The sequence below is a fragment of the Marmota monax genome, unplaced genomic scaffold, assembly GCF_021218885.2.
Source record: "Marmota monax isolate L192 unplaced genomic scaffold, Marmota_monax_Labrador192_F-V1.1 WCK01_AAM20220418_F8-fsc00175, whole genome shotgun sequence".
Classification (NCBI taxonomy): domain Eukaryota; kingdom Metazoa; phylum Chordata; class Mammalia; order Rodentia; family Sciuridae; genus Marmota; species Marmota monax.
The window spans coordinates 519,405-532,708 of NW_026695246.1; the positions used below are offsets into that span (position 1 = coordinate 519,405).

At 28.5% G+C, this 13,304-nt stretch overlaps 1 protein-coding gene across 1 annotated transcript in view; it reads left to right on the forward strand.

The window, feature by feature from the left end:
- Positions 1-13,304, forward strand: part of Si (sucrase-isomaltase) — a 79,295-nt gene that overhangs the window by 52,256 nt on the left and 13,735 nt on the right. Inside the window, exons 32-41 of the mRNA XM_046422983.2 lie at positions 76-204; positions 1,024-1,134; positions 2,771-2,833; positions 3,141-3,257; positions 4,842-4,929; positions 6,001-6,139; positions 10,630-10,763; positions 11,682-11,716; positions 11,810-11,926; positions 12,296-12,444. Of these exons, the coding sequence (XP_046278939.1) occupies positions 76-204; positions 1,024-1,134; positions 2,771-2,833; positions 3,141-3,257; positions 4,842-4,929; positions 6,001-6,139; positions 10,630-10,763; positions 11,682-11,716; positions 11,810-11,926; positions 12,296-12,444 (1,082 nt within the window). The remainder of the gene's footprint in view (positions 1-75; positions 205-1,023; positions 1,135-2,770; positions 2,834-3,140; positions 3,258-4,841; positions 4,930-6,000; positions 6,140-10,629; positions 10,764-11,681; positions 11,717-11,809; positions 11,927-12,295; positions 12,445-13,304) is intronic.

Below are 13,304 nucleotides of genomic sequence, written 5' to 3' on the forward strand. Positions count from 1 at the left end.
AAAAGTATGATGGATTGTAATATATTCACAGTTGTGTATTTCTTACCCCATTGCTACTATTCTCATATATTTCAGGATGTTCAATATACAGACATTAATTACATGGAAAGGCAACTAGACTTCACAATTGGTGAAAACTTCCATGACCTTCCTCAATTTGTTGACAGAATAAGAGGAGAAGGAATGAAATATATTATCATCCTGGTTGGTATTTATTTTTATCTGAATCTTATTATCTTAGTTTAATTAATTCTCCCAAAATAAGAGTAGGAAAGATATTTCAAAATAAAAAAAAAAGTATTTAACTTTGGTTTCCACTAAAATCTAAAGCTTTCTTCCTTCAGCACTTCATTGTATTGACACAGACTACACAAACTACCATGTACTTTCAGGTAAATCCTTAGAGATACAAGTTGAAGGCACACTGTTTCTAGTTAGCATCCACTCTATAAACTGGCATAAATTTATAGAATCTTTAAAAAATGTGGTAGATTTTTCTGTGATTATACTATTTTCAAAAAATTTTCTGGGATTGCTTCTGAAGCTTTTCACATTTAAAATGCCATCAGCTTAGTAATACTGTAGTATTTTATCAATGTCTTATAGGGAGCAGGCTAAGGATCCAGGAATCTCCACCAGAGAAACAAAAGCAAGACAAAAAGTACTTTTTGCTTGACAAATTACTAATGGACATTCAAAAATTCTGAGGAGTGGGGCTGGGGTTGTGGCACAGCACTAGAGTGCTCATCTAGTGCATGTGAGGCGCTGGGATCAATCCTCAGCAACACATAAAAGTAAATATATAAAATGAAGGTATTGTGTTAAAAAAAAAAAAAGTTCTGAGAAGTTTTCTTCTGAGTAATTTAGAGGACAATCTAGTTACAGCACTGATGATTTTACCCTTTGTCCATGGAGAGCACAGTCTTATTCCAATATAATAATGGGAGAATATAATATTTCACAGTGACCTTCCAGGTAGCTATACTTTTATTCCACATTCATGTTATTTATGTTTAATTTTAGGATCCAGCAATTTCAGGAAATGAAACAAAGCCCTACCCTCCATTTGAAAGAGGAATGGAAAAAGATGTCTTTGTCAAATGGCCTAATACCAGTGACATTTGTTGGGCAAAGGTACTAAATATGTTGAAATAGAATGATTATGAAAATGCTATTCCATTAAAATCTTCCATTTACATATTAAAGGCATATTCAGAAAAACAGATAAACAAAAAATATAAGGGTTTAATATATGCATTCTTGAGTTCAACCCAATTCATTAGACACAAAGAGTACATATAATTCATAAGACCAAATTCCAGGCTTATTTTTAAATTGTTATTTCATTATATTTCTTGTTATATTTTGTATTTTATTGTGGAACTACCATGATTAGAAAGGCTGTCCATTATTCTATGCTGAAAGAGCCACTTCAATGTGAGTACTTCTCTTAGAAAATATCTTATTAATAAAATTAAAGCTGTATTAAACAGCTATGCTTATGTTACTAATTTGATCAATGAATATTGTTTGCTCAATTTTTTGTAAATGAAAATATACATATGTGAGTATATTAATATTTTAGAGAAAATTTAATTTGGTTTTCCTATAAATCATGAAAAAAAATCTGATAATAATATCTACATTAATAAGACCCACAAAAACCCATGATGGGAAACATAATTCTTCTAGGTCTTGGAATAAAACTAAGATATTAGTGATAAAGATAGCGAGGTGGGACAAAAGGAGGGGAAAGTCTACACATCAATCAATTGTATTAATCAACATTAATTGCTAGGTTTTGATAACTATATATGGTTATAGAATATATTAACATCAGGGAAAGCTAGATAAAGGAAGTACATGAAACCTAGATACATTTTTGCAGTTTTTCTGTAAGTCTAAAAATATTCAAAAATAAAAAGGTAAAAACAAAATATAGATGAAATATTATAATAAAATTAATGAATAATAATAAAATATTAAGAAACTTGCAAGTACATAGTTTGATATATTGGCCATCAAGGAAGATCTTTTCTACTTTCTTCTACTCTCCTGTTTATTGCTTTAGAGCACTATTCCTTAGAAGTATCTAATCTTTTTTAAATAACTATGTTTTTGAGGGGGAAGTATTTACATTTTTTATATGGAGCATTCTAGATTCTTTAACATTCAAATTCCTAGAGCTTTCAGCATGATTGAATTTAGGGACTGTCATGTATTTCTTAATAGAGAAGGAGAAAACATTGGTAGACAGTGAGGCAGGGGAGATGAGACAAAAGGAGGTAAAGATTAAGTATCAATTGAAAATTAATAGGATTACTCAACTCTGCCCAACATTATTAAATCACATCATCAGTTCTTTTCAAGTAAAAAAAAAATACTGTTTTTAGTTTTCAATTCTGGAATAATTCTAGAAATAGTTCCAATATCACATTAAATCAAGGTTGGTGTATGCTTTTCATATTATTTCTTAACCAGAACAATTGCTTACACGTGTTGTTTTCTAAATCACTAAGTATCACAGAAGTTGACATCTCTTTCTTAATGTTTATCATTAGGATAGACTAATATGGAAACAGGAATAGTTTGCAAGATATAAATTTAAGAAAGAAAACCCTACAAACTGAAGAAAATAATTGAATGGCGTGCATATGGGAATCTTGAGAACAATATGCTTCTAATGATAACATTTTTTCTGTGCATCACAAATAATACATTCTTTCTGTGCCTCATAACCATTATACTGAACAATTCTTCTCCCCTATAGGTTTGGCCAGATTTGCCCAATGTAACTATAGATGAGTCAATTACTGAAGATGAAGCTGTTAATGTAAGTTTTATGTTGATTAATTACATAACCAAAAGAAATCCAGAATTTGGACTTAATGATGATTTTGATCCATAATTAAATTTGAATATATTCCTCCCTCTCCACATATGTTGCAATCTCCTTTAACCACCTGCAACTGCTTGTGTCATTTGAAAAAAATTGCATACGTTTATGTAATTAAAGTTGAGATCTGATTTCCTTCATATTACTCATAGCATGACTTGTGGATTGGGCATATATTTTTGATTCAGACATTTATGAATTCCATATGAATTTCTACATGTGAATCTGAATTTTGGTTTTGCAGGCTTCCAGAGCTCATGTAGCTTTTCCAGATTTCCTCAGGAACTCCACAGCAGAGTGGTGGACAAGGGAAATTTTAGATTTCTACAATGACCAGATGAAGTTTGATGGCTTGTGGATTGTGAGTAAGCTTTAAACAATTTATCTTTTCAGTTATTTATTGTGGAGTAATTGTACAAATCTCTCTGACACTTTAATAATGTCAACAAAACACTTTTTGTGAAAATTTACTCACTCACATTTTCTCCTATGGGACTTTCTTAATCAAAGGACTACTAAAATACAGTTTTACATAATTCAATATATGTCTAAGGAAGTTATTTATAGGACTTTTCCAATTTGAGCAAAGAACCAAAATAGCCTGTTTTTCTAACTATTAATAAATATATAAACATTTATTTTTATTTAATGTGCTAATAATTCTCAACCTCAACTGTCAGTGTTAAGAAATAATAATTCATATATAATAAAATAATTTTTGTAGCAACACTGTCTTTTATACAATTTCCTTACTTTATATGAAACTTAAAAATCTTACTGCTAATATTTTCAGCAATCTAATTTTAGATAAAAAAAAAGATTTACTTTACTACAAGTAAATATTTAATACAAGAGATTATACATTGTTGAGGGCCACAGACAAGTCAAGATGGCGTCTGGCACTTTGCCAGGAAGAGTGATTTGAGAAGTAACGCCAGGGAGCCATTAAGATGATGGAGATTCCTTAATGACTGACTGCTGTATCTAGATGGTGTTAATTAAGTTAAGCTGTGTGTAATTACTAATTGATGTATCTAGATGATGTTAATTGAAACAAGCTGTGTATAATTAGTTAGGTATAAATACCTCTGCTGTCCTACAATAAAGCGGCTCCTGCTGTATCAACCTTCACAAGTTGCTTGTCATCCCCTGAGACTGTGGCAATACATAATGTTTCTCTCGATACCTGGAAGTGACATTTCTTACTTTGTTGGGTTATCCACATGAGTATATTAAATTTATTTTTTAAAGACAGCTTTATAGAAGTTTTGCTGTGTGTCTACCTGAAGGATATAAAATTATATAAAGCATTTTTTTAAAGTAATGGAAACAGATATACTTTATATACAAATTTATAAAGTAAAAGAAATTCTAAGTATATCCCTGAAGATAATATGATCCAGGGAAAAAGACTTGTTTTCAGATGGAGAAAATCACCTTTAAATAATAGCTAATTCTTATATTAAGATTATGGTCCATTTGTATGTGGTTACAGAGACTCAGATATGTGTTCAACAGAGATATTCATTGAACTTTTCTATATCTTTAAATTACATCTTGTGGTTCTAAAAGTGAAAGTGGTTTATATTAGGCTCAATGCAGCAGTGTAAGGGAAGGAGGGGGTAAGACAGATACTATAATAGTTTAATTTATGTCTTGGAAATATAAAAATCAGTTTACTTTTATGCATATAATACACAATACTGGGGAAATATGACATTTATGTTTCTCAAAAGGAGGCTTATATCATAAAAAAGTTAGGAAACATTGAGCTAAACTAAATTTCTCAGTGTCATTGAGAAGCTTTATAATTTTATTTTTTAGAATACTAAGTAAGTCTAAGAGTTCAAAACTTTTTTAAGTTTACTTGCTCTGTAATATTGTTCTTTTCAGAATATATATTCTAAATTTATTTTTTAAATCTTTTTAAATCACTCTCTTTAAGGATATGAATGAGCCATCAAGTTTTGTACATGGAACAACTACCAATCAATGCAGAAATAAAGATCTAAATTATCCACCTTATTTTCCAGGTACAATATTATTATTTTTTACTAAGCAGTCTATGTATACCTTAGGATGCAGAAAACAGAATCCGTATCCTTATTTTTCACTGCCCACCCACAGCCTGCAACTTACCTTTACCCATTACTAAAATGTTTAACACTATTTAAAAAAAAAAAATCCAAGATATGTGTTTTATTTATATGAACATGACTCTTAAATTGTTTGAAATTTTTACTTTGGACATAATTCTTAAATTGTGTGAAATTTTTACTTTGGTTTTCTTAAGAATCATTCCAGATGTAAAAAATTTAAATAATCTTTGAAATGAAGAATAGAAATACTTAAATATTTTATTAAACTAGAGATAAATGGAAAAGTATTATTTCTCTGTTCCTGTTCTAGTTTAATACATATAAAGTGACTGCAAAAGTCTGAAAAAAGACAACGTATTCTGAGAAAATATGGATCAAAAGTACAATTTCATTTGTGCAGCACTTTACTACAGTCTTTTATATTACTGAATATATTTTTAATAAAACTTTATTTTATCAGCATTTTCCACAAAAGTTCCTCAAAAATAGTAGCCATTAGGAGTGAACTTACTTTTTATATTTTTATTAATTCATATAACTCACTTATAATTACAGTTTATTCATTTAAAATTAGCATAAAGCATGCATATTGTTAAATGATCAATAATTATTTTAAAATGATTAATTTTTTGCCAAAAGAATATATAAGTGGATATTATGTTATTATTTGATAGAATAATTTCTGATGTTCTGTGTCACAATAAGATGAATATAATTAACAACAATGTATTTTATACTTCAAAATACTAAAGAGAGGAATTTAAATGTACTCACCATAGGAAATGATAAAAATTTAAGGTGATGGATATGTTAATTAACCTGAGTTGATCACTACTCAATACACACATTAATCAAAACACCACATTATACTTTATAAATATATATAATGCTGTGTCAATCAGACATTCAATTAAAACATTAAAAATAAAATGTGTATAGTTCTGAGCCAAATATTTTAATACTGGACACTATAACATATTAACTTTTTTCATTAATTTTCCTCAGAACTTACAAAAAGAACAGAGGGATTACATTTTAGAACTATGTGCATGGAAACTGAACAAATTCTTAGTGATGGATCACCAGTTTTACATTATGATGTTCACAATCTATATGGATGGTCACAAATGAAACCTACATATGAGTAAGCAATGTTTGTTATTATTCTGTCTCTTTTTATCTCTTTTTAAATCTTTCAGATCTTAACATTAATGCTACCTACTTTAATAGTTTTGGGGACTATCTGTGGTAGTCCTTTCCTTCCCAATTATTCTATGTAACTTATTTCTTTCTTGATAAAACTCAGATAAAATGTGTTTCTATGTATGTATACACATATCTACCTATATACCTCTCTACTATCATCTCTGTTGCCATTGCTTTTAACTTTCAACTTGTTCCTTAAAGAATTCTAGACTATTTTAATTTTGTTTCCCCACCATAAACCTAGCACAATGCCTACAAATAGAAGGTTCTCAAAAAATAGTGTTGAATGAGTAAATGAGTAAATAACATAATTTAATGACACTAACCATAACATTAAATCTTGGTTAAATTTAGTTAAGTCCATTATTAGCAAACTAGACATATCTTACTGATTTTTAACATCTAAGTTTTAATGCTTACATGACTCATCTGCAATTTTAAAAAACTTCTATGCAGGATCAATAAATTTACAATTCTCTGAGTATCAAGTCTCTATTAACCCTGTTCAATAAAACTTCCTCAGATTGATAGAAATGTTTTAGATTTCTGGGTACCCATTGTGGTATCCACTATTCATGTTTGGCTGTTGAGCAATGTGACTAGTGTTACTAAGGAACAGAATTTTTAAGTTTACTTATATTTCATTAAATAATACTTAATAAAATGTAAAATAATAGGTGCCTCGTAGTCACCATATTAGAAGACAGTATAGCTATGGGTTACTGGCTCTTGACTACACATTTTAGCCACCTGGAGATTTTTAACAAATAATGATTTATTTAATCTCTTCTATAGTCAAAGCACCTATATTTTAACAAGTCCCAAGATGATTCTAATGGGCATCAGCTTTGAAAATAACTATTCTAGTATATGACTGATGTTAGTAAAAGAATAAAAAATATTTTGAATTTAAAAGTATGAATAAAATCACTCACTTGGTAATACCTGCTTGCCTTACTTACCCACTACATTCCCAAATAAAGTCTCTAAGTTAAATTAAGAGTGAACAAACTGGTTTCAAAATGCCCTTTTACTGGAAAAAATGTTACTTTCATTAGCCCTACTGACACAATTACTATCAACCAACATCACTTTAGTTGAAACTATAGATATTTAAAAAATTAAGAATTGATTGATGATCTCCTTAGCAAAAATTATGAATTTAATAAGAAAATATGCAGTTTAAGATAAATCAAAAAACATTTTTCTATATTAAGGATAGTAAATTAAACTTCTCCAATATATTACATTGTCTAGTATGATTTCTGACATATTCTGTATGCTTAGGAAATTTAAATGACTATATCATTATCCCTCTAGGACTATCAAAATTGTGTAAAAATGTTCAAGGTAGAAGTAGGTAAATTTCTAAGTAGTTCATACATGAAGATAGTAAGAAAAATCCAGTTTGGTTTTTGTTTGTTTTTTATAGGAAAAGACTTGTGTAGGTAAAAAGAACCATCAGATGTTACCTTTTCACTGATTTGGAAGTTCTTTTGGTTAAACTTTTAAATTATTAGTTGTTACTCACCTAAGCAGATACTGAACACATCTCTGAGCACATAATTTTCTTAATACTACAGTTGAGTTGAAAATGACTTAAAAATATAAGGAATGAATCCATAAAAAAATTTCACATTATTTTCTCAATAAAGGAAGTTTTAAATTTGTACATGATAGAACTCAAAGAAATTTTTTAGCATGAAACATACTTATTAACAAATTTCAAAACTAAAATTTCAAAACAAAATCTTATGATCTAATAATGCTGAATGTTTGATAAGAATACAGCAAGTTTCTATTTTTAATGGATTCTAAATATATAATACTAATTGTTAATATTTTTAAAAAATAATCCAAAAAGCCAATAAAGTATCTTAATTCCAAAGAGAATTTTTGATTTATAAAATTGAAGAAACAATCCATAATAATTTTCTTTTCTCTGAGTGACCCTAGCTTATATTCTAAAAGAACTTAATAGCACTCAATAATGAATGCTTGGAGTATATGTATAAATTAATTCAATTAATAATTAAAAACAATAGTCAAGTGATTAATTTGATATTATTAACTCTAGAAATCATGATTCTAACAGATGTAAGATATTTATTGTTGAAAGCTTCAAAATATATTTAAATTTTTCAATTTAATGTTTGCTTAACATCTCCAATTTTTTGTAATATATGTATAGTTTTCTAAAAAGTCATTATTTTTCTTTTAGAACAAATTTTTCTCTAATAATTGAAAATATTTTTACAGTTTTACTAATGCTTTTTAAAAATGTGCTAAAATATGCATTAACAAACCATAACAAAAATACATGTATAACAGAATTAAAATTCTTTCTATAGGCTGAAATTATTTCTATTCAATTGATAAGAATACAAATTATGGTGTGGTTGAAAACTTATTCTTGAAAAATTAATAAAGCTTTTTTGCTTGTGACTAAATTATTCTTAATGTTGGAACACTGTTGGGAATAATTAAAATATATTTATAGTGATGGGAATGGATGTCTTTAAAAGTATCAAGTGACTTTTCAAATAAATATTTTATATTACATGTTACAAAGAGATTTGTCTAGTGTAAGAGTCTAGATTTCCTTTAGGAGATAATTATTGTGACAACTTTTAAAGTAGAATCCTTCTTAATCGGTTATTTGAGAAGGAATTTATTCAGTTATTAATTTAAAGCGGCATTAGATAATTTTTTTTTTTTGCCAAAGTAATACATTCAGCAGATATAAGAGAAGAAATTCTTCAGGAAAATGTATTCCTTGCATGTGAATACATTAAAGAATTTGGAAAATCCTTCCCTTATATAAATTTCTTTACATTAGTTAAATGAAATAAAATTTGGGGGGGGGGATTAAGTAACTCAGAACATATATTTCATCTGGAAATTTAGTTTGATTATATATTGTTCTTTAAATATATATATATATATATATATATATATATATATACACACACACACACACACACACACAAACACACACACACAATTATCTCCTATTAAATGCCAACAAACATATATATATAAATAATACAAATATTAATTTTCCTAAACTGGACCCATTTTATTTGTTATATGAAGATAAAGCAATGAAAATGGTTCCCTTATATCATCTACTTAAACTGGGACATAACATTTGTATCAGTAAATATTATATGATATTGTGTCTTTTATCAAAAGATACCTCATATATCATCTCATGTCTGTTTAATATATTTTGAGTTTCCTGTACTTTTGGTATAATAAATTTATTAATTCAAAAATTTCTTGAGCTACCTCTACATGGCAAATGCTATAGTAAGTGCAAGAGATACTAAAGCATAATGCTTGCCAGCAGAAATTTCAGTTTCATTCAAGAAGTGTTATGTACAAACAAATCATAACAAATACTGTGATCCATGCTGTGACAATCAAATTATTCAATACTGATGACAAAATTAGTCTATGATAAAATTTGTTTAATTAGGTATTTGAGGTATATTCTCCTGAAATATTTCTGTGGCTTTTACTGAAAAACTGATTTTTGAGTAATACAGTATAATATTTATTTAAACTAATTTGAGAGTGAATTGTTTCCTGTTTTCATACTTTTGTAATGAAATGTTCTACATTTAGAGCTGAAAAAGGGGCAAACATGCAGATAATGAAAAATAGTGCTTTATTCTTAAATTTAAACTGTTTTAAAATGCATGCTGTTAAAAGTCCCTCTCTGAAGACTGAGGAGGGGAGAAAAGAAAAATCAATATTAACTCATTTGTACTCATTTTATTGATTAGACAGATTCTATGCTTAAAATTGGAAGGAATTTTTTTTTAACCTATTAAAACCTTGCTCTCTTTCAACTACCCTCTAAAACAGAACATTTTAGCAGGGATTCTCTGCAGAGTAATTTGTATATTAAATATTGAAAAACTATGATTGAGAAGAGTGGGAGTTTTTCAATAATTAGAGCCTAGAAATTTATTAAAAATAACACATTGAAATAGAATAAAAGTGTTCTGTTTAAGTAAATAGTGGATTTAGGTATTAGTTAATTTTCTTTCACAGAAAAAATATACAAAGTCCACTGAATATCTGCATTTCAATATTGTAAATGTTGGAAGGGAAGAAACCACTGACTGGGGCTCAGTGTTAGAGAATTTGCATTGCATGCATAAGGCCTTGGTTTTGATCCCCAGCAACTGCCCTCCCCACCCTGCTCACTACCATACTAAAAAAACAAAACAAAACAAAAGTCCTTCATACCTGTGAGGATTTCACCGTAGAGTGAGAGAAAGCTAAGAGTTAGTTGTAGTAGAAGACAACATAAACTTCATAACTCAATACATATATTCCATAAAGTTCTCATAAATAAAAATGTTTGAAGAAAATGCCTTATGATAACAATTAAAGTCTTTTTTTCCTTTGTATTAGTGCAGTGCAGAAGACCACTGGTAAAAGAGGGATTGTTATTTCACGTTCCACGTATCCTACTGGTGGAAGATGGGGGGGGCACTGGCTTGGAGACAACTATGCACAATGGGACAATTTGGACAAATCCATCATAGGTATGAGCTAATCTTTATCTTTATCTTTTTTTTTAATTGTGTTCACCTTTGATGGTGATAATTCATAGACTTTTCAAATCCTTAGGATTATGCTTTTGGCATCAAATGTGATGACACAGAGCATCATGAAAGGGCAGTAGTCCAAGAAACAGAATCAAGTTTGCTATGTAGAAATTAATGACACCAGGTAGCTTATTTTGAGAAAATAAATTTCATCCTTTTTGGTCTTAGTTTCTTGGTTGAAAAGGCAGGAGCTGGGAAAGAGTATCTAGAACTAATAAAGAAATGGGTTGAACTGCTAGATTCTAGGCATAAGAACCACTGAAAGATGCTCAAGAATGAAATATGTCAAACTAAATTTTGAAAGAAAATTTGAACAATATTCAGATAACTGGTAAATTGGACATTATCATTGTATGTTTCTTCACTAATCATAGATTCAAGGAAACAGTGTTTAGAAATATTTCTTGAACAAATATCTGAGGAAACATATGTGTTGTATTTTGTTTCAGTGATCACTTCTTAGAGATTTTATTTAATAAAGATAATTCATTTTATTTTAATGGATGAAACTTACAGTGAAATAATTGCAGAAACATCCTTTTTAATTTAAAAAATGAAACTGGAAACTTTAAAAAATCAAAACCACTAATATTTTCTTTTTTCTCTATAATGTCTTCATAAAAGATTTGTACTCTGAATGTCCTTGCAAATATTGAAGTTCATAATGTCCATTTCTAAACATCATTTGTATTACATAGTCAAAAAAGCAAGAATATTATAAGAATGAAAAATATATTTATAATCTGAAAAAGATTCATTTAACTGGAGACTGACATTAAAGAGTGTCTTCATTAATATGAGGAAAATATTAAAACATAAAAATAATTTTCTAAGATTTATTCTCCTAATTTTTAGGTATGATGGAATTTAGTCTCTTTGGAATATCATATGTAAGTAGATCTATTCTCTTATTTTCAAAAGCTGAAAATATTTTAAAAAACACCAACTATTCAAAATAAATTATATATAACAATATCTTTTAGATTGGAGCAGACATCTGTGGTTTCTTCAACAATTCTGAATATCATCTCTGTGCCCGCTGGATGCAACTTGGAGCATTTTATCCATACTCAAGAAATCACAACATTGCATTTACTAGAGTATGTTCTTATCACATTCACTTCCAATTCTTTTCTTTAGTGAACCTTAGAATTTTGAATAGAATGACAATCATTAATTGACAACATATTTGTTGTCACCTATTAAAATGTGAATTACTCTTTGTGTATGTTCCTCTAAACTATGTTCCTCTAAAATAAATCAAGTGTAATTTTAATTTGCACTTTTCTTATTTAAATATGAATATTATGCCATATCCCTTTAATATATAAGATAAAAATATTGCATAAGATTTTGGGGAGAAAGTGAATTAATGTAATTTTCTACTTTTATTGTTCAAATATATATTTGAATATTTTGATTTAAACAGAGATAAGGAATCATGATGGTTTCACTTTGCTTTGTTTCAGAGACAAGATCCTGTTTCTTGGAATGAAACTTTTGCTGCAATGTCAAAGAGTATTCTAGAAATTAGATATACTTTATTGCCCTATTTTTATACACAAATGCATGAAGTTCATGTTCATGGTGGCACTGTTATCCGACCCCTTTTGCATGAGTAAGTGTAAAATTTGTTTTTTTCCTACTACAAAGAGATAACTTTAATTTAATTTAATGAATAATCTTATAGGAAACTTTTTTGCTGTTATGTTAATCAGGCATTTTGGGTTAATAAAACATTTTTATAAATACATCTACTAATAGAGTAGTATGAGTCAGAAATAAATGAAACACGTAAATTATTTTGGTTTTAAAATAACTACTGTATAATGGGCATTATTCTAAATGTTTTGCATGCAGAATTACATTGCATATATTCAGAATTTCTTGGAGAAAAGTAGCGATTTAATTAATTGAGTTTTAATGCATATAATTAAGTCCACCAAATATGCCTGACTAAATAGCATACCAATTCTTCCAGGAGATATACTGACTGGGTACCCTAGAATACCTTAAACATTCTCCTAAGAAATATGTTTTAGATTTACCCCTTAAACCTCAATTTGATATATGACAAATCTTGAAAAATTCTTTTTCATCATAGAGCATTGTTGCAAACATTTTTGCTTGTTCTAATTTTTAAGGCAAATTCTGATTCTTGATGTGAATATTACAAAAAAAAAAAAAAAAAAAACCAAACACAATCCAATGAGGAATGCAATAGAAGTGTTAACAATTAATAAGGGCTATTCTCAGCATGTAAGATAGACCCTGTATTTTATGGCCATTTATATCTCAAAGGCAGATATCCACTGAGACATAAAAGAATCTTTAAGAATTTTAAAACACTTTGAGAGAGCTCTAGTGTAAGTAGGATACACAAATTTTGATTTAAATTGAGATAAGGAATCATGGGGGTTTCAAAATTTCCAAGTCACCGTCTTTACAGCCCAAGTTTGTTTTATGGTTCTTTACCAG